General features: G+C 32.5%; 1 protein-coding gene and 1 long non-coding RNA gene across 2 annotated transcripts in view; both read left to right on the top strand.

Moving 5' to 3' along the window:
• Positions 1–15114, top strand: part of LOC143070996 (semaphorin-2A-like) — a 64767-nt gene extending 49653 nt beyond the window's left edge. The window contains exons 17-20 of the mRNA XM_076245090.1: positions 690–992; positions 2059–2202; positions 3281–3537; positions 14869–15114. Coding sequence (XP_076101205.1) covers positions 690–992; positions 2059–2202; positions 3281–3537; positions 14869–15114 — 950 coding nt within the window. The remainder of the gene's footprint in view (positions 1–689; positions 993–2058; positions 2203–3280; positions 3538–14868) is intronic.
• A 2981-nt stretch (positions 15115–18095) lies between these two features.
• LOC143070539 (uncharacterized) lies at positions 18096–21002 on the top strand. Its single transcript, XR_012976571.1, has 2 exons — positions 18096–18262; positions 20737–21002. It is a non-coding gene; the product is annotated as an uncharacterized LOC143070539 (long non-coding RNA).
• The last annotated feature ends 2312 nt before the right edge of the window (positions 21003–23314 follow it).

Here is a 23314-nt window from a genome sequence, read left to right as displayed (position 1 = left end):
TACATTTTTTACATCATATATATATTAAAAAATAATAACGTACGGTATTCATCAAGACATAGAAGTTCGTTCACGTTCAGTTTTCATGTTGGGTAAAAGTATTTCGATATTGTTTTAATCAGATTGAAATTGTACGAGTAATAAACTTATTAAGTCTTATCGCAACTTTTTATTAGATTATTCGAGTTTTTACCAGGAAGCATTCAAAACAAAGACAAATTTAAAGGGTAATTGAATAAATAAAACGACAATTTTAGGTTAATATTTTGAAAACGTGTGTTTTATAATATGAGACACTATAGCTTCGACTTAAAACTCCAATGAAAAAATATATACAAATTCTTATCTATTATTTTATTGTGAACTTATGTGTTATTCTTGCTATGCAATACGTCTCCTGTCCAAAACATCGCAAATATGTCTAAATAACTTTGAAATATCTTAGCATTTTGTTTTAGTTTTTGAATCATGTTTTGACATATTTTTCTAATGTATATTTTGAGCATCATATTATTCTTCATGTTTTTCCCAATAAACAAATGACTGTTATGCTTTAATACATTTATTGTGCGGGGTGTTTTGTTTATCGAATGGTATCAACATTACATGTGGATATGCAATGATCATAATATCAACGTAATGTATTAAAATAGATATCAAATTAAAATTTGATATCTAATTCTAAATAGGTCCACCAGAAAAACCACAATATCTCCGTGTAGCAAATACCACTGACGATAAGCTTCAACTAAGATGGATACATGGCTTTGATGGCGGTCACGACCAGACATTTATTATAGAATATCGTAATGACAAAACGGGACCATGGACTATTACAACTGTTGAATCTACTATATCAAATTATGACCCACAAATATACGAACTGTCTGGTCTTCAGTCCTCGAATTTATATGAAATTAGATTATGTGCAAGAAACAAAATTGGAACCAGTCCTAACACAGAGTCTATCGTGGTATCAACATCAAATTCAGGTAAGAATTTGTCAAATAGAGTTGCATCATTAGTCCATATGCAAAAGCTTGGAGTAAAAGCTTTCGGATTTTCATGTAACGCGTTGAACGTTGTATGTATTTTGGTTGTTTGTCTTTTGTTTTGCAACCGGGCTGTCGGTAAGTCATCGACTTATGCATTTCCTTTTTTGTATATTTCACCTTGATTTAAGCAATTATAAAAACACTATGTTCAACTAAATTGTAGTTAAAATTGACTTTCAAATCAGAAAACTACATTTGAATAATTTTAAAATCATGTATCATGAATAAAAAAAATCGATTTTGCTTACTGTGTTAATTGCATTAAGTTTTGACTTAGTGTCGAAAAACATATCAAGTACTTAATCAATCACACATGTTTCAGTATGTAAGACTGGTTAGGAAAAGCAATGCCAATAAGTCAAGTGTTACATTAATTGAAACGGTTATGCCGTTTTATAATCCTTTACATACGGTTTGTAGATACTTTTTTTTACTCTGACGACATAAATCAAATTGTGTTCAATTGTTTTTCATATCATGTTAAACAGTTTAAATGCAGACAAGGTTAAATAATCGAATAGATACACTCACACTATTTAAAACATTGCTTGTACAATTTTGGTTAATTTTTGTATAAAACTTTCAGAAATTTCATTTTGCATTATGTATGCATGTTGAATCAAATTGACTTAAGTATTTTTATTTTTTATTTCACATGGTAAAATAAGAAGATCCATAGTGTAAATGTGGATATATCAGAATACACACAGATGAGTGATTTCTTCAAGAGTTAATTCAATCGCATTTTCTGTGTTTCTATTTGTATTATTTTCTCCTGAACAATTTCTATTTTAATCAAGGTAACTCTTAATATTGACTTTTTCTCCTAAAGCAAAATTCAAAATTAAACATGTCATGCTTTAAAACCAACTTTTTGGTAGATCTAATTCTTTTCAGAAAAATCCGGTTTTGTATTACATTACTTCAAATTTCATTTCATTATTTTTCAATAAGGTTGTATTAATCATTCAAATCAATAATTTTTTTTGGTATATTGATTTAGGTTCAATCATGGCGTCGATGAAAGAAGACGGAAATGAACCATATCACCAGACCGTCGCTATAGCAGTACTAGTTCCTTGCGTATGTGGTTTTGTGTCTGCAATATTAGCAACTGTTATTACTTTTCGTTTGACGAAGAGAAAATGTGAGTTTTCAAACAGTATAACGTTCAAATAGTTCACTGTAAGATGTAATCGGCTTACACTCGGTAATAATGTTCATCAAAAAGATGTGCAAGCACATAACATAATTTGTTTAGTTTGTAGTGAAATATCAAGCATTTAAATGCATCCAAGTTATATCCAAGACAGTATTTTCTTGTTCCTTGTTTGAAATTTAATACAGACTATAGCATGTGTTTCAAAATCTTTACTAAATCGACGAGATCACAAGTTGCCTTTATTTGCGGGTTAATTACAACTCTAAATATATTTAAGAATCTCGTACAAACTATCTGAGTAACTTTAATAGTGTTCTGACTGTGTTCGTTCTTTGATAAAGCTCACCATTCTTCTTCAATGTGTCTTTAATTTTTAAAGAAATTTTAAAAGCACTTCATTCAAATTTCTAGTATGTTTTTGTTACTTTATCGCTCTATTTTTGTTTTAAATTATGGCATTGTTTACATAAATGCAACTACAATCTAAATATAAATACTCTTGCTGAAGGCTTTTATACTTAAAGATCAATGCCAATTATTTTTACCTAGTACAGACACAGGTTTTTGTGACTTAGATGTAGAATAGTGGGATATTTTAGTGTGGACAGCAAACCATATATTTTTACTACCAATTCTGCAAACCAAACAAAATGGAAACTTGACCTCTATTATTTATCGCTAATATTTATATAGTATACTTGAAATATTGTTCGAAAATTTGAAATTTAACTGTTTTTATGAGTTTAAATGAAATGTGCTTCAAGATATATTTTTTTTATAACACAAACCGGGACGTCAGGATGGCCAAAGAAAGATCTCCTTCCGGTCGATCTTTCATTTGATCAATCTTGCCACCCTTCGGGGTGTTATACGACAAGAAAATCTGAAAATAAGCACAATTTATAATTTAAATATGTACAATACACTGGTTTTAAAGACAAAACATATCAGAAACTCCTCCTTTGATAGAAGTTTTTATTATTGAATAAATTTTCTGTATGTCTGTTTAATACAATTACTGAAAGTCAATATTTTTTCCATAAGTATGTATTCGTATTTTTAGACACGAAGAAAGTTGAAATACAAACAACTGAAGAAGAACCACACTTAACTAAAAAAGAACCACACACAACTAAAGAAGAACCACAAACAAATAAAGAAGAACCACAAACAACTAAAGAAGAACAACAAACAACTAAAAAAGAGCCACAAACAACTAAAGAAGAACCACAAACAACTAAAAAAGAGCCACAAACAACTAAAGAAGAACCACAAACAAATAAAGAAGAACCACAAACAACTAAAGAAGAACATGGAAAGGTAACACTGTTTATTAGTAGTTATTTCAATTTATTGTTTCTCATACATGTACAAGTGATTATGAGATAAAACGTTATGTTCATAACCTAACAAGGTTTTCAACAACATAAGTGAATGTTTCGGTAATTTACCATCTCTGATATCAGTTTGTAAACAGTTATAGCTTAAATAGAATGAAAAAAAATGTATCAAAGTTATTTTTTGCTTAAGAATACAGTTGAAGTCCCTTATATATTGTTTCTGTTTCAACAAGTAGGTGGACGCAAAAAATAGGGTAGTCACAGTCCGTCCGTTCGTCCCTCGAGCTCCCTTCTAAACCAAAGTGTTAACTTTTGCAGATATACCTACATGTATTAATATTCTTTTTGGTATATAAGTCTTTAGGTTTGAACTTTAGAGATGACTACTTATTAATATAATTTTGATGCATTCGCAATGTAAATCTCTAAACTTATTAAATGATAAAGCTTATCTACCAATGTTTCAAAATGTAAAATTGCAAAGATATAGGAAAATATGGTATGAGTGCAAATGAGACAACTATCAATTCAAGTCACAATTTGTAAAAGTAAACTTACGGTCTTCGACACAGATTCTTGGCCCACACCGAACAGCAAGCTCTAAAGGTCCCTAAAACAAAACAAGTGTAAAACAATTTAAACGGGAAAACAAACGGTCTAGTCAATGAACCACATTAACAAACATCATATGCATTATTTTGGAAATTTGTTTTTTGACATATGTTATACTAGTAAATTAAAGCATACTCAACAGCTAATGTTTTCTCCCCAGTCATATGTTATGCGTTTGCTTGTACCAATGAGTTACTATAAATTAATTTTTATTGCAGTTTTAAAACTCATGATTATGAATAAGCTGTCTTTAACTGTAATAGCTTTTGTAACTAAGTTTACCTCTGAACCTTAATACAAACAATCGTTTTTTTCCCTCAAAAATCCGCCAAGTTTGATAAACACTTTTTTGTACAATCTTTGGACACCTCGTACCTTTTCATAAAATGCCATATCAACTGATTTTCCAAAAGTGCAAAACAATTCATTATACCTCTTTTTCTTTGAACCTTACAACCGCGGAATATTTTCTAAATGGGCCCTTTATCTATGTTTTATTTAAAATCATTTTTTATTCATTTGTTTAAATCTATGTTTCGATTTATTAAAAAATTCAAATTCTCTTCCCTTATTTTTTTTTTTTTTTTTTACCTATTAATGAGATTCTTTAATTTCACACCAATGAACCGAACTACCAAACAAACTCGAATTTTGTTACATCTATACTTAGTCTAGTTAGATTGGGCTGATTTAGACCAGTCAAGACTAAATTCAAAGGTCAAGACTAGTCGAGACAGGTTGAGACTGGGTAAGCCTTGGTCGAAACCATTACAGACTACACAAAGATCATAAAGTACTGAATCAGTCTTATTAGGTAGAGTCGAGACCAAACAGTACAGTTAATACTGTCGAGACATTGTCGAGAATAGTCGAAACAATCTGTGCTCGATTTTAATGGTCGGACACAAAATATGTTTTTTTCAGAATCCGAGCAGTTTGTAGTGTACATGTATATTAATCGTATTTTTAATACATTCTTAAATTTTGATGTTATAAGTATACTCTAACGATGTTACCTTAATATGGGGACGAAGTCCCCTGTTACGGTAGAAAAATCAATAATAAATTTTTTTTTTAAAAATCGGGAAATTTTCATTGTACTAATGAACTAAAAATCGTTCAAACTTTTTTTGGTCGCTTTTTTTTATTCCCGCATTTGCGCAGAACGCAGACTACTACTTCCTCCATCCGGTCTCGTTATAGTGAGACTTTGAATAGTGTAGTAATATAAAGGAACTCAAGGAACACAATACCAATATTTCATTTTTAATAATTCTTTGTCTTTGTTATGAATTGTCACAAGTAAAATCCCTAAAAACAGACCCAAAATCGGAAACGTTACGGTATATCCGTTTCTTTTTTTTTTAACAAATATTAAAGTTACAAAAAAAAAAATTATACAGACTTCGTCCCTATTCATAGGTAATACCTGCCTCATATTATGTAACATTGTCTTCACTTTTTATGAGGTCCGAACTACTAAGTCTTTAGTTTTTTATGTAAAATATGAATACAATTGTTTGTCCTTTAACCGCCTTTCTTTTTTATTTTCCTTGACTTTGTTTCGTGTCGAAAAAAATTTTTGTATCTTTGCCACTTTTGAAACACCAGTTCGATTTACTGTTTTAGATGTATTAGTTGCCAGATAAAAATGTCACCTTTACTGCAATGAAACATATTGTTTAGTTTCTATAACCACTCATGGGTCGTAGTATTTTGAACGCCTCTTATGCATGCACAATTTAATAATTCTTTGTTCTAGGTGCACTTACAAAAAATCTATTTCTGGTTTTCTTTGTATATGCTGAATTAGATCTGTAAATTTGAGGAGGCTTTGTTCTTCCCTGACTAGGATTCGAACAAATGCTTCTGAGACATCGTGGCACCAAATCGCCTTGCAGTATGCCAGGCAAGCTAAACCACTCACTCACCTATACTCGACATTAATCAAGCTTTCGTTGGCTTGGTGTTACCTTTTCTTTCAGTTTTTATCTTAAGTCGTAACACTATTTGCAAATGACGTCATAACAACGTTTTACTAGTTTATTTTTTTTTTAAGAAAAACTTGTAATCAAAATTTTCAAACCCTGCTAAATATAAATAACAGAATACCTTTGTATTTGACCTCGACAAATAGCATTTCAGGGAAACTTTAGAATAAAAGTTTTTAAAATAGTATCCGGAATGCATTGTTGATAAATCAAACAAAATTTGCAATCATGTTAAATTTTGTTTAAGTTTTCCAAGCTTAATTTTCTTGAAATGATTGTCATAATAAATGATGATTTTTCAGATGATGCCAGTTTTATGATAATTCGACGTTACTGCAATGAGTGAAAGCATGTTGTATAACAAATACAAAAAGTGAGACATAAACATTTCCATACAAATTGAATCGTTGACAATATCAAAATAAAGTTATTAAATTTGTCACAATTTTTTTTTCATGAAAATTCTTCTGTGTCATCAGTTTTGTCGGCTGATTCATCTGTGTCATCATTTATGTGAGCTGATACGACCTGGATGTTGATGCAACTTCCTACGTTTTAGTGGGAGATATTATGGACATAATTGTTCAAATCGTGATACAAGCATGAAATTTGGTATAAAGGTTGACTAAATGATACTAAAAAAAATCTGCAGCTGGCCAGAATTTTTTTTTTTCAAAATGGCCACCACACATTTCGGGAATGGCGTCATTACAAATTGACAATAATTCGTTAATCCTTTAAAAGGTGTGTTATATGTAAAATCCAATGTTAGATTTGATAAAAAGTAAATGACAGTTCCTAAATTACGACAAGACAATACATTAATGAAACTAAAGGTGACTTCCGGTTTCAAAATGCCGGCAAAAACGTCAAAAATTTCAAGGGTTGTATAATTCAATGTAAGTTATAATAAACCGTTACAAAACGTTCCTAAGTATAAAGAAACAACACATAAATGAAAAAAAATAGTGACTTCCAGTTCCAAAATGGCGGCAAATACGTAAAAATATTTCTATAATTTCCATCAACTTAACAAGTGTTAACACTCTTTGTTAAGTTTAAATGCCTAGTTTGGTTAGACAGACAGATTGCTTTTTTTATAATTATCTGATAGTTGCCTATAAAACAACCCGTACAAGGAAGGCCAGTACGGTAGCATCTACAGTTACCAACACAGCTTGGTTTTCGGCTCCGCATTTCAAAATTTTCTGACACGAGGATGCAACGGCAGTCAAAGAAGTCCATTTTGGTTTCCAACTGTCATTGGTTCTTTCTTTCATCCAACCACAGTGTTCATGACTTGGAACACGTACCTGTCGAATACATGAATCAGGCTGAGCCCAAGCAATCCTCCTTGATATACTTCTCTTTTGATATGCTCTGGAAAAGAACCTCTTGTAGGCGGAATTGCATCACAATGCCACTGCTTCCTGGCAAACAATTTACATCGTGCCTCGCTGCATACTTAAGCCTAAAAAACATCCTTTACATCTGGAAAACCTTCCATTGTTAGCCAGGCTGACCTTTTGCCTTTCTCATGACAATTCGACAAAGTGCCACATCCACTAAATGCATGTACGAAAGGAAAAGCACCTACACAAGGACCAAACGCATTTGATATGTCACGTGCAGGAAGCCATCAAAAGTCGTTATTCCTTCTATAACCTATCCTCAATTTGTTCTACTTATTTTGCGATTGCTGCAATTCTTGATACTATTACATCTGTGTTAGAACTACCTAAAATTACATTTTACAACACTTTTCATAATCATGCCGAACATGGACAAAGATTCGTGTATCTGCTTCTTCATGATTACAAGGGGATATATAGCAAGTATCTTTATTGAAATTGCAAAGAATATTTTCACCATGAGTAACATACACATTTGTATTAGTCTCTTAAGAAGCAATTTTGTCAGCAAGAAACTTGAACAATTTCGTTTTGTTGTCATCTTCACAGAGAAAACTACTCCATACCCTTGATGTTCTACCAGAACCAACACCTTTCCATCTGGCACAAGAAACTTGCCTTTGTCTTGTCACAGCCTTTAAATTATTCATTTAGTAAACATCAAATACAATGTCTACTTTTGAATATTTATCGATGCAAGATTTTACATAAGGCAGTATGACATCATTAGCATACTGTATACCAACTTATTCGCGGATACTTTATTTCGCGTTTATACCCAGCTAGTCAACTTCGCGGCGATTTAATTTCGCGATTTTCTTATTTACTTAATGTAGTTTGATAAGAAAAGAATAAGAGGAGATCGTAAGGGGCCTTGTTAAATGTTCACGGACTTTTCAGAGCTCCCGAAAAAGTAAACTGATTTCATAGAAGAACTGTCTTATCAACGTATTTATTGCGACAAGTATTTGATAAATAATCTACCTAAAAGTATTTATCTTGAAGTAATGGTAAAAATGAGTAACGAAGAGTCCTTTAATGAAAACTCGGCAAGTGACCAAACAACAACAAAAATGGCGTCGTATGCGGATGCCTCAAAAACTGAAAATGATAAAAGTAAAGCTCAAAACAGTGACTTTGGGTTTTCTGCAGCCAAACCTGTATTTATATTAGAGACTGATCTCTTCGGTACTATAAAACCAAAACCTGTAGACTTTTTAAATCATGCAGAGTTGTACAGTGATATTGGCCATGTAGTTGAAGAAAGCCATTTGAAAGGTCTTCAAAGGGTTAATGGAATGTGGCGGATTTATCTTGATAGTGAGTCAGATAGGGAACATTTGATAGCTAATGGTCTCACTATCAGGAAAAAACACATCCATGTACATGATAGAAACCCAAAATTTGTAGTTAAAGAACACATCAACTACTTACGCATTCGGATAAAAAATGTACCCTTATCTGTAGACGACAACCTAATTGGTAGATATCTTGAGACCAAACATAATCTCATAATTCACAACTTCAATCGTGAAAGACTACGTATCAACGGATTTCTTACCAACTGTCAAACTGGAGACCGATTATTTATGGTAAGCCCAGTACCTGGTATACAGCTACCTAGATTCATTAGTATAGGAAAATACAAAGCGCTACTCATCCACAAAGACCAAATTGTAGTAAATCCTTATGCTAAATGTAACAAGTGTTTACAGACGGGACACAAACAGGAGACCTGTGACAATGACTGGGTATGTAACTCCTGTGGCAAATCAGGTCATAAAGCTAAAGAATGTCAACAACCGATGGACGATCCAACAGCAGATCAAGATCAGAATGGTGATTCGATTGTTACTGATAGTGTACCTGAAGCTGCTAACATTGATAACGCTAAAGATGAAACTAAAGATAAGCAACCCACAAATGAAAGTAGTGATGATTCAAATGATGACAGCGAAGATGATGACCAACAATTGGTAGTCCACAAAGAACCTGAACAAATTACTGCGATCAGTGAGCAGACAAACAAAAAAGACAAAAAGACAAATGGAAAAAAATCAAACAAAAATAAATCAAACAAACAAAATCTTCCCAAGTCAGCTTCTGGACCCTTGGATCACTATATGAACTTTAAAGATCCGAAAACTCCAAGCCAACCAACGGGGAAAAGGCAAGCAACAACGCCGACTGATGAATTACACAAACGAGTAGTCGAGCCGACAAAACAGAAGACAAATCCCTAACCAGTGTCCGAGTTAACTTTAATGTACAGTAGTGTGATTTTCAATGCACAGTTTTTGTGCTTGTGTATATAATTATGTTAGTAATATTTTTATCTTATCTGAAAAATGTGAAAAAAATAATTCATTGTGTGATACAATATTAGATTGTATACACTCTGTAAAGAAAAATATATTAAATGTTGATATGAAATATTTTATTTATATGAATATCATGAAAACAAATGAATATGATCAAATAGTTGATTCATTGAAAGTTATTATCATCTTTTTATTAACCATGAATCAATTCAAAACACCTGTAAATCCCAATCTGAATGGTGTCAGTTTGATTGGTAAATTGACTAACTTTAGCTGCGTTCCATATCACTTAGTTGATGAAATCACTTCTTTGAAATATAAAAAAAAGAAAAGATCCAAGTTATTCCTTTTCGCGACGATTTAATTTCGCGTTATTTTTTTACTCGCGAAAATCGCGAAAATAAATCTTTCGCGAATTTTAGTTGGTTTACAGTAATCATCAAATATTTTTGTCCAACTTTGTGACCTGAAATTAACCATTGCTGCCCCACCATCGATAAATGCGTCCGAAATCGGATCAGCAAATCGCAGTATGTTTCAAATAAACCCATTTTGCAGCGATTTAATACTACTATTTCAAGTAACATCCTGAGATAAAGACGGAGGAGCAGTTTGGTTTCTATGGATAAAGAAATATTCCAAGTAAAACTGTCTACTGTGACAAGAAATGAAAAGTCTAGAAAAGATATCGCAATCACTTTTAAGGTTCTCTAGCTTTGTTTTTGACAAAGACTTTCCAGTTTCATTTTGTGGCCAAAATATGAAGTTGCTCTTTTTTATTTGGTTATAAAAAGCAGGTTTTCCTTCGTTTTGCATTTTTACAAATCTGACGACTCTTCTAGAAATGAATTTCCAAACTCGTTCATACTTGCAAAGCCTTTAAAGCTGTTTAAAGAAATCTTTTTGTGTTTTCGTAGAGTCTTCATTTTGTCGTTCGTCTGTTTTAGAATGACCCAAACCACTAGATCTTTCAAATTAATCTTCTAGTATACTGACTCCTGGTCCAGCTACCATCCATTTGTCTAGATGGGATCTTCTGTTAATCCTATGGCACCAATATCGCCCTTCACAATTGCATTATTCTGTTTTTGTGCCTGATCAATTGTGTAACAAGAAAGAAATTTACTGGTCTTACGTACAGTGAAATTATCATTTTCAAATTCCATTGCCATCTGTGGGTGATGTTCGGGAATAGAAGTCATATTTCGGAGATGGGTCGGTAACGATCGAGCATAATTTACACGATCAAGACCTAAAACAATACGCTATCATGCGTATGAAATGAGCATAATACCAAAATCAGAAGAAGTTCTTAATTTATAATTGAACGCCAGGAATTAAACTGTGGTCGATATGACTCTGTTTCCTTACACCAGTCTTTTAAATCATTGAACGTCACAGAGTCATGACATAGTTATTTATTCTGAGTTTAGCTTTCATAATCTGAAATTAACATTTTTTAAGCAAAATACATCCAGTTGTCTGATGCGCCTGTCTAGTCCTAGGTACATTTGAACATACATAAAAAGAATCTGCCGTTCTTGGTGTTGCAATATTGGCTTCAGTAAGACAACATGTCTATCTCCTATCACGCATCTTAGGTCCGAGACCACAATTATTTCGTAGTGCATTTCTTTTAGAACATAAATGAAAATATAAAAAATCCCACCTGCGCTTTCTCAAAGAAACATTTACAGTGTGTTGTACTACTTTTGAGACAAATTATATCAAAATTATAGGAAAACTTCATCGGCTGTAACTCAAAATATGGACAATTTTATGTTTAGGGCGTCTTGATATCTTTTCACAGCTTCCGAAGTGCTAATTTTAAACCTTTTTCAGCTGGACCAAATCACTACTTTCCTTTAAAATTATGGACCCAAATTTTTTTACAGTGTAAAACCCCCCTTCTTGCAATTCGAGGCATTAAACATGGAAAAAATAAATTTGGAAGGGGTATAAAGGTTAATGGCAAGTAACCCACTATCAACACTAGGGACTATATTTGTATCCACCAAACATGACGATACACTTATATATTTCCTTACAAATCAGGCCATTCCCACTGAATTTTCTTAGGCATTTCCAACAGTGGCTGATGTGCAGTAGCATTTGATATTTCTCCAGATAAACTACATTTTCGCCTTAACCAACGAATACCTGAGAATTACCTGGTAGTGCATACAAATCGCTCTAAATGTCTATAAATAGTTTGCACATGCGCAAAAGTGTGAAACAAATGTGTATCATAACCTTGAAAAAAATGTTATTAAACCAATTCATAATATCATTAGAAATCCAAAAACACTAAATATATAGTAAATAGTTCAAATGTATTTGAAAGAATTTTGTTACAATTTCGCGCATGCGTAAATAATGTATATGTCAAATATTCATTTTTAATAAATATGTGATTTAAGGAAGGTAGCCACCAAACTTGGTAATTGGTTTTTACTAAAAGAAGTTCAAAGAAAAGTTTTCCAGAAAAATCAGTATTTTCAAACTAAAGAAAACAGTCATTTTAGAAAATGGCCGTGGCCATCTTAAAATAAATATTTTTTTTAATGGCCAGCAGTTATTTCTTATAAAGTATATAATAATGATGCTTTGTGGTAATTTTCATGCTTGTATCATCATTTGCACAATTCCCTCGATTTTGCTTGCTAATATCTTCCACTATTTTGACAAAAGCTCAAATCAGTGCAAGATTTGACCCTGATCCTTGAAACACATGCATACTGGCATGATTTTTCTCCTTATACGAGTAAGATATTGTAGGATGTCTGACTCATTTGTCCCTCAAAGAAAACTGGCTCCAGCTTGTCATTTTGCTTTATTTTCCAATCAAAGTCCCATAGTGAGCTATTATTTGGGTGGGACGCATTTGCCAACACTAAAACTTTGCTTTCCACATAACACGTAGTACGTGTTGGTGATTCACAGGGCAGAAGTTTTATACGATTTTTATCTTTATTGTCTCAGCAAACTTAAATTGTTGTGCGATTTCATAAATTTGTATTTCGAGTCGTATAAAGCAGTTACAAACACCTTATAGGTAGCACCAACTCAACACTATCAATATCATCCAATTTAAGGCTACAAAATTAATGGAGCGGCACGGTTTTGTCCTGAGTAGGTTGAATATTGACCTTTTATCGATACCCAAAATAAGTGGAATCACACCCACTCAAGGCATGAACGGACGACATAATAAGGTTTATGTATGTAGTTTCAACTTCTCTTTCAAACGCCAAATCATATGCAGAGTAATCAGTGGATTTTGGTTTATATGCCAACTGTATGTGTATGGTCAAACATGTTTATTAAAAGATGCATTATTGAGCAAATTTTATTACTCTAATTGTTAAATCATTTCAGCGTCGCATGAATTAAATCAGCATCGTTTAAATTGGCTAACCTTTCAACAGATGCAATGGCATGTAATTTTATCACCCTTTTATGAGATAGTTTTTCACAAATAATACACATTGATGTATTGAGAAGATGAAAAGAAATTTCAGACAGCAAAGAATTTGATAAATGAATTTTTGCCGAATAATGTGACACTGATTTCAAATTCTGCTTACTCTTACAGCTTTTTAACGCAAACTATAATACCTAAATACGGTTGAACTAGTTCCTGTATCATTTCATTAAAAAAAAAGAACAAATCATAACGTCACCTTGATACAGCACCTATCAGATATGTTGTCGACCAGAGTCTGTTGATGTTATAAATATTTCATCAACACCAGAATTGCAGATAATGCATTTGTCAACTACAAATACAACTCTCCTTTTCTTGACATCGGGATGAGTCAGTTATATAGAGACAGTGAAAGTCTCCATTAACTTGTTTTTTACTCTTTTTTTACTATAAATTATTTAATGGATGTAGGTAAAAACTAACAATGACTGAACAATTTTTTTCACTGGTCCATAAATAGTTAACACATAGTGGTAAAACAATGAGACAACATGATAATAAAAGATCTATACAGCTCATGATATGACACAGTTTGATGAACATTTAAAATGTCTATGCTGAGACTGCCTCTTCTTTCAGTTCATTGTCATTTGATTCAACTTTTTTCATCAGTTTTCACTTTTTTTGCTTGGACTGGTTTCTCTGAATCTTCTTCTACAGATCTTTTTTCAGATGTATTTTCCTCTTTTTTCTTTCCATTGAAGCATTCTGATTTGTATATTTGCCATTTTCTTGTGATTCTTTTGTTTTTGTCTCTTCCGTGCTTTCAGTCTCGTTTACCTCTGTTGTCTCAGTTTGTGGGGTCTCTTCAACCTCTTTTACTCCTTTTTCTCTTTTGTTTCAACCTCAGTGGTCTCAAGAGCGGTTTCCTTTTATACGGGCATTTTTGTATCTTTTAATAGATGTCATGACTAAGAATTAATTAACACAGCTTCTTGCTTTTGTAAACGCCGGAATGCAGATTACTTTTTTACTTGAATACAAAACAAATTTAAAAAAACAATACCAAACAACAAATCGAAATCACAAGGCTTTAGAAATTCTAAAATGACGAGCAGTCACCTTGATAATGACTGTAAATGACGTTCGCTAATCACTAATGTGGGCCTCTAACTAGAAACCGCAACAGCGTCGGTTAATGTGTGACAAATATTCGGACTCTTTATCCGGATTTAAAGCAGGGGTTTAGCCGAATATTATCTTCTTAAAAAAGTAGATTTCAGTATTTAGTTAGTGGTTTTAACATGTTTAAGTTAATACAAAAGAACATTCAGTGTTTCGTTCCTTTTCACATATTGAGTTATGGGCACTGTTTTACTACAACCGTATTCAATCCTGCTGAAGCATGTTTCTTCTTGAATACGGTTTAAGCAATAATGGCTATGCCTAGTTATACCTTTTAATAGTAATAGAAAATCATGTTAATACCTGCCTTTTTTATTTGTAGTGGTAATAAATTTGTATGATAATCTGTTTTTTCCATTATAGAAATTGGAGGAATGTCAACGCAAACGTCCTAATGATCGAACTGCCCCCTCGTCGCAATCTACTTTGTCAAATTTGCCATGTATAGTGAATTGTAAAGTTGGGCCTGTACAAGACAACACTCAAAATGGTAAATCTTTAATTCCTCCAATATTTCAAAAAGACAACAGCAAGATATGCACATACGATTTAAGACTGTACTATAGTCTCAGTTACTTGTTATGGGTTATTTCTATGATAAACATATAATCATATACATATCTAAATTAAGGAATAGAAAACTGTTTGTTGATACCACTGACAAAGACACTTATGGTTTGTATGATGGCCGGTTAAGGCTATTATTCGTTTTCCTTCATATTATATAGGGCGAAAACGCGAAAACGCAAAGTCTTTTGTCTGATATTGAGGTACTCAGACGTTTAGAAAACGAGGGCATTCGTTAAACATAATTAGCAGTAAAAAATACACTAAAACGTAAAAAACAAAATTGAATGGTATACGTATTATTTGCAAAACACGCATTTGCTGCTTCAATCTTCTTTTAGAAGTATTGCAATACTTAATAAACATATTGGAACTTGAGATTTTTTTCAACCTTAACACATTTTTTTTTTATTCTTATTCTTTAATTTCTTTCATGCCATGATTTTTCATTTTTCCATGGCTTGGCATAATGAAAGTCAATAGCTTTATCCTGAGCGATAGTAAAGTACACAATGTTGAAAATATTAGGGCTACTCATGATAAAACGAACATAGAGCATGGCATGATCAAATAATTTTGATAATTATAGAAAATTTGAACTTTTGTACTCTAAAGCGGACGGCATACCTTTTTCATTATATGAAGTTTTAATCTCATGCGTTGTAAAAAAAAATATACAACTAACGCTGCTATCCCAATTGTGACTTCAATCACGTGCATCCCATGTTTTATTATAACTAGAACTATGCCTTTGTTTCCAGAGCAAACGAAGAACGTCATACTAAAATGAGTTATATTAAATCTTTAAGGGTTATCAGCAAATTAAACACATTTATGCAAGTGTCTACCATTGATAACACATTATCCAAATAGAAATATAGTTTTCAGTCATAGAAATGTGCATTCTTATACAAAAAATATTTGGTTTATTTTGGTAATAACATATGCCTTTGTTAGTCTTGTATTATTTTAATTTTAGTTTCTTGTGTACAATTTGGAAATTAGTATGGCGTTCATTTTCACTGAACTAGTATATATATTTGTTTAGGGGCCAGCTGAAAAACGCCTCCGGGTGCGGGAATTTCTCGCTACATTGAAAACCTGTTGGTGACCTTCTGCTGTTGTTTCTTTCTATGGTCGGATTGTTGTCTCTTTGGCACATTCCCCATTTCCATTCTCAATTTTATATTAAGGTGGCTCAGCCAAATAAAGACCCCCGGTAGAATTTTATTATTTCACATATTTTGTAGATCTTTTTTTGCTGAAAATGCAAAGTAAAAGTCAAATTGAAGCGAAATGTGCGATTTTGACTCTATTTCTAAACATGTCCACCCTTTTAACAATGACAGCTTAATCAAATTTTAAGACTTTTGGAACCAAGTACGAATATTATATGAAAAAACAATAAAATTACCTTTGATCAATTTTCGTCTTACCTTAAAACAATATTCGGGAATAAATTTTAACAATATTTTAAAATTAAAAATATTTCAAGTAAAATAGAGATTTCTTATGACACTAACAAAATGTTATAAAACACCAAACGTAAAGCTCGGAAATGCACTCCTGTGTCTGTATAGCATACTATACGGGTTTTACTTGTTTTTGAAAGCCGTACGACGAAATGCAGTTGTTTACATCGATATCCTTTGTTTACGGTTGAACATTCCATCATTGGCAAAACATTTTCATATGAATTCAATTAAATTCAAATATTTCTTGCCATATAAACGATATCAACATTAAGTTTGTGACTAATACAAAAGAAGTAGATACTATAACTAAAATTCACATAATAATATATATACACAATCATTTAATTACATACATATTCCAGTGTCGCCTGTCCTTAGTTATAATGACTTTTTGATGTAGGACCTTAATTTGAGTATATAAATCACCTTTTTTATCAGACAAATCTTTGAAAGAAAAGTTTTGTTCCAAATTGTCAAAATAGTTGTATATTAATCTTGAAGATATCATTTAATTCAACCGGTATTTAAATGACAATAGGGTGTGAACGGACCCAAGAGGCGAACGTGTATGATGAGAATATGTTTTTAGGAGCGAACGCACCAGATAACGTCGACGTCGTACATGTCAGTACTTATATTTTCTTTTTCTTTTTTAAATGTAATGCTTAAAATAAAATAATGTGTATTTCTGGATTTTATGTAAACAATGCACTCGCGTCTGGCGTATTAAATTATAATCCTGATACCTTTGATAACAACTGACGTATTTCCCGTTTTGTAGAACTTTTGCATCGAGTATTAACATCGTAAAGGGAGCTCTCATACACGCCCGCGTTCCAATGTTGTGAAAGCTATTTTGAGAAGACCCCTAACATGCATTGAATGTTCGTTATCTTCCTGTGAAACAAACTAGTGTTAAGCTTGATGTACCTTGAGACAGAATAAGAGATAAACCAAGGTCAAACGCCTGCAGTTTTGACATTTTACAAATAGGACTGTACTGTATGGAAGCTCTGGAGTGCCACGCAAACATAAAATATAACTTGTGCGCACGAGTTACACGACTTGTGCGTACGGGTTACTATCTAGTGCGCTCGAGCTACAATATTTGTAAGTTGTAGGTTAGTTTGGGTTTTTTTTTTTGGCACTCACGGATTTCCGTACACACCAAACATGACTATATTTAGCTAATCAATAATAACATGCAACATAAGAAATGGAACATCGTCTATAAGCATTTTATGAATTCTAATGAAATGATTTTGCCAGATTCAAATGTTGATATAGTGATATTGTTTATCTTATTTGCATGTTAGTTTAGCTTATTGTTGTACAAGTGATACATTGTACATGTTTATATAAAAAAGAAATACGTCATTTCGTATCTGAATATTTATTGCATTTGCGTTATTTGTGTATTTGTGTTTACTTTACTGATACACCTAACCCGCATAGTTTTGCAATCTAGAGATGTTCCCACTTCGATTGCTATCCATATGCTGATTAACTATCAAATTATAGGTATGTTATGGTTAATATATTCATCATTATGCTCACTGGACATTTAGTAATCCATTCCTTATATTCATTACCACGATTTACTAGGTGAAAATCCAACGCTGTTGAAGAAAAACGAAGAGAGAAAAAAGAAAGACAAACAGAAACTAATTGATCGTATCGAATTCGAATAACACGATATTTACATGTATTACCAAGTAAGTCAATATAGGTACATAAACATGAAAAATAGAGTATCTACCTGTATGCAAACAAATTAAATAAAAACAACCAAAATATTTAAAACCCTTCTATGGTTGTTTTGAATTAGTAGTCATTTGCTTTTTTATATTTTTAGGCTAACTGGATAAATTTTGGTAATTTAAATAAGCTTGATCTTCGCTTCAAATCCGATTTAATTTTATCATAACTATATATGCACGTTTTTAACATGTACTTTCTCAAATTTAACATGCATCCCTGAATATCAATATTGGAATATGTAATGCTTGTTATATTATTTAACTTATTATACTTTTTCAATGCATGTACTATTTACCAAGTTTCTGTTTTTTGTCTCATTTGTTTTCTTTCAATACTTGCTTTCTATCTAAATGTGCTAAATTCATAATCTTGCATGTCGATTTTCTATAACAGTTATTGTCAACGATTAAAATTCTTCCATTTATAGTTAAGTCCTGTAATTTAAGAATGAATTAGTTTCAGCTTTTAACCTTCCTTTTTTATTAGCATTTAAGACGGTTTCTTCATCTATTGGTATTATTTTTCATAACTTTCTTTTAGTCCATACACATTAAGAAATGAAATATAAAACGATTTCACTGAATTTACACTAATGAACTTGCAAATGACAGCCTTACATGCTTTATAGTAGTGTGTTTTCCCAAAATATTGAACAAAATTATCGTTTCGGCAAAAAAAGAATGTGTCAATATTGATTAAAACCATGTGCGATTGTGGTATGATTGCCAATGAGACACCTCTCCACAGGAGACTAAACAGACACAGAAATTAACAACTATTGCTCACCGTATAGCCTTCAAAAATGAACAGTAACCCATACTACATAGTCAGCTATAAAAGGCACCGAAATCGCAATGTAAAACAAATCAAACGAGAAAACTAACGGCCTAATTAGTTATTTTTTGTCATCCACAACTGAACCGATTGCCTTCACATTTGTAATGCCTGTGTTTTTAAATAGTTCATATGTATATATATAAATATAATTGAGATAGAAGATACAACAGAGACATGTAGATATTGACAATGCAGGTCGGTTACAAAAAAAATTTAACGACAAAAACTGTTAAAGTCTCATAACTGTGATTTTTCAATTCTATGCAGAAACTTCCCGGCAGCGCTGCATAAGGAGTATATATATCCAAGCTGATACGATATTCCAGAGCTTGCATTTCTTATGACGATTTCATCGGAAGAATTTTAAGTGGTGAAAGAGAAATTATTTCTTCGTAAATTTTATTGTCGCCATCTTGAGCTAGTTGACCACAGATGTCGACAGATATGTTCAAATTGCCATTATCATAGTCCTTACATCCCAGCTCCTTTGTTCTAACAGGGGTGATCTGAGCCGGATCACCCCTATCAGATCACACCAGTTTGAGTGTCTTTGTTATGCATGCTTTCCTTTGTTCTGTAACATTTTGGCGGGAATGCCAAATCCACTATAAAACTTATAATTAATTATACGGAAAAGACTATCTATCAAAATTCACGTAGAAAAAATCCAGTGTACATGCTGGGATTCGAACTCAAGACCTTTAGCATATCAAGCCACGACACGTTCCACTACACCAGGACGACTGGATACGAACTACTAGTAATTTAACATACTTCAAGGAAGCAAGATATTTTTATAAATGGGGCGAGTTGTCAGACCTGTATTCAGTGGGGTTTCAACCCTTTTCGTTAATAAGTGAGTTGTCAGACTGATTGTTCAATTTGATTTTACACTTTTTCAAATTGGGGCGAGTCGGTAAACAAGAGTGGGGCATTTTTTTATAAAGTGGCGATACAGTGTGTGCCGATTGGCCAGTGGGGGCGAGTTGACATTATTTGATATCTACTCATCGTGTTCGGGGGTCATTAAGGGTATACATCATATAGTAATATATAAATTATAATATAATAGTTGTGTGGCGTTCTAAACTAGATTTTATGATTTGTAAATGGTTTTTCGTCTAATCTAAAACAGCTGGGATGTAAAATAGTTATCCCATTCGGACTTGGTGTGTCAGTGTTAGATCACCCTCTGGCCTCCGGCCATCGGGGTGATCTTACACTGACACACCGCGTCATCATGGGATAACTATTAATTACACTTAATTTCGAATTTGACCTTCAAAATAAGACTTACAACAGGATTTGTTCTTACAATATCAATACAACGTCTGAATAAGGATCTCCGTAGTAAATTTGATCACCACCGGTGTTTGCTGGGAATCGTTGGCTCAGTCTGCAGTTGTTTATGTGCCATTTATGTACTGTTGTTTTTTCATTCTTAAATTACTTGTTTTGCTAGAATGTTGCCATTTTCTTTTTGATTGTGAGTTTGAATGTCTCTTTGGTATTTTCGCCTTTCCTTTAACAATACAGAAGTAAAAGGACGGCTAATAACTGTCATTTATGCATTTTTCATTTATTATTGCAGAGGTCTAAAACTATGACAAGACTTTACAAAATGTTTAAACTCTTTGATAATTACATAACCCGATATTGGACAGAGGAAAAATGCAGAAAAGCTGAGGAATCATTTTGTTAAATTGGACCTAAAAAAAACAGAACTGCTTTTGCTGCTGTTGAATCTTAAGTTAATATATTTATTGAAATAATTTAGCATTATTGCTCCGCACCTTTTGAGATTTGGATTTATGACTGTGCATCTGTACTTTTTTAATATAAATTATCAAATTTAAATACATCATGTTTAAATTATTCCAATTACCACACGTTCTTTATTTTATAATCCATACGTTTGATATATTTCTGTTTGAATTTCGTATGTGTGTCAATTACAGCAAAAATTGTAATTCTAGACATTAAATCTTAATATAGTCAAAGCAAAACTTGTTATATATACGTGAACGTCTGGTAATATACAATAAGAATATATTTTGTATTTCGATGATGCGTATGAATTGATAATAATACTAATGAGTATTAAGCAGGTGCAACTAATGGCGTTTACCACATTTGATTTTTCTTCATAGTGATGCTGTTAAAAAAGATCGGTCCCTAAGTATTGAACACGGGCTAATCGTGTATTAACATTATCCCTAATTGCTTGATAAGACTTATTTTCACACAAAAAATGTGTTTGAACATTTCAACGAATGGTAGTCATTGTCAATTGATAGATTTTTACCAATTCTGACTTGACTAATATGAATTTGATTTAACTATATTTTATGACAAAGTTTTATAAAGTATATACATTTGTTTATAATCGTTTGTTTGTTATTACTACTTTATTATCAGACCTCTTACAAACTTGGATGACGGTGTCCCCTCAACGGAAACAAGAATTAGTTCGTTTAGAAATCCTCAAAAAATCTTTTGGAAGGAAACTTATTTTCCCGCACAATTTTGTCAATTTTGTAAAATGTTTGGATTATTTAAAAACCAAGATTTAGGTCGATTAAATAATTAATTTGACAAAAGGAACCAATTAATCTTTAAAAATCTTGCTAAAAACAAAATAGTATTTTCCTTTTCAAGCAGGTCTGTCCACTTTTCAAAACATTACAGGGCTAAATTATCATACGTATCTGAAGAAGGGACCATTTGTTTGATTGCAATATAAAAACAGTTATGGAATGACTGTAATATTTTCTTTTTGTCTTTAAAGAAATAACATTAAAAATATGGGGCACACTGAATAACCAGCGTAGCAGGTTATTATTAAGTGTGCACCACATTTTTTGGCTATTTCGAATAGACAGAAATACTATTAATGTCATTCTTTATCGTTGAATTGTAAATTTCATTCTAATCCGACGTAAACTATGCAAAAAAACGTTGGTGACGTCACGGTCACATGACAAAATTATGTCTATAAGATAATGAACAAAAGACTGTCATCCAATCATACGACACGTTACATCCAGAATTAATTATTCCTTATTATTCTAGCAAAAAATGCATAGGATAGCACAATCCTTGAGATGCATAAGGACACTTTATATCGTATGAAATTAAAAATTATAAGTTTTGATAAATCTGCCGTAAGACATTATTTTGTCGGACATTTTGTATTTTGTATTTTTTCTTACATATTGACAGAATAACTTAAACATTTTACAATTTGTGTAAATTGTATTTTTCAACAATTATTGTAACGATTGAACAATATCTTTTTATGATATGTTATTCATCATAATTATATAGTTTGACCCAAAATTATGTTCATAACGTTCGACGTATTTATAACGTCACAGATACTACAGAAGAAAACGTTCTGGCTTAAGCCCCAGTCCCACTTGATTACAATCGCACCACGCTCGCCGCGATCTTAAACAAAATCAGATCATGTTGAGGTCGCGTTATGAGCGGCATGAAAATGTGAATTTCCGTTGCTTTCACGATGCTACTACGTCCTCATTACGCTTCTATAACGATCCCGCAACGATTATACCACGTTCTCATCGCGCTTATTCTGCGACCTCACTACGCTTATCAAGATCTTTCTACACTCATCACGTTCTCACTGCGACCATACCACGAACTATCCGATTGCAACACGATCTAAACACGCTTCTACTGCGATTGTAGCACGTTCTTACCACGATTATACCACTTCGCGATCTTACTACGTTCTCAGCAATAACGTCAGCCATGTGTTCCATATCAATACAGTTCGATTCCTTCTATTTCTGATTAATACGTAAATTTCACGGAAACAATACAGTCATGCCAAAAAAATCTCCTAGAACATTGGGGCGTGGCGGTAGGGGTTGATGAACAGGCAGAGTGAGCTCTGATAGTAACGAATTCTGATCAAGCAGAGATATCAGACCGACCAACCCAACCTAAAATAAAAACTATTGCTGGTCCATAAAGCTGAAATGACAATATTTTAGCAATGATAGCAGAGATGACACAGATATGTAAATAGATATAGGAAGATGTGGTATGAGTGCCAATGAGACAACTCTCCATCCAAGTAACAATTATTAAGAGTAAACCATAATAGGCTGAGGTACGGCCTTCAACACGCAGCATTGGCTCAC

This window comes from Mytilus galloprovincialis, chromosome 4 (assembly GCF_965363235.1).
Source record: "Mytilus galloprovincialis chromosome 4, xbMytGall1.hap1.1, whole genome shotgun sequence".
Lineage (NCBI taxonomy): Eukaryota > Metazoa > Mollusca > Bivalvia > Mytilida > Mytilidae > Mytilus > Mytilus galloprovincialis.
Note: the sequence above shows the minus strand (reverse complement) of the source record. Positions and strands in the feature narration are given on the sequence as shown.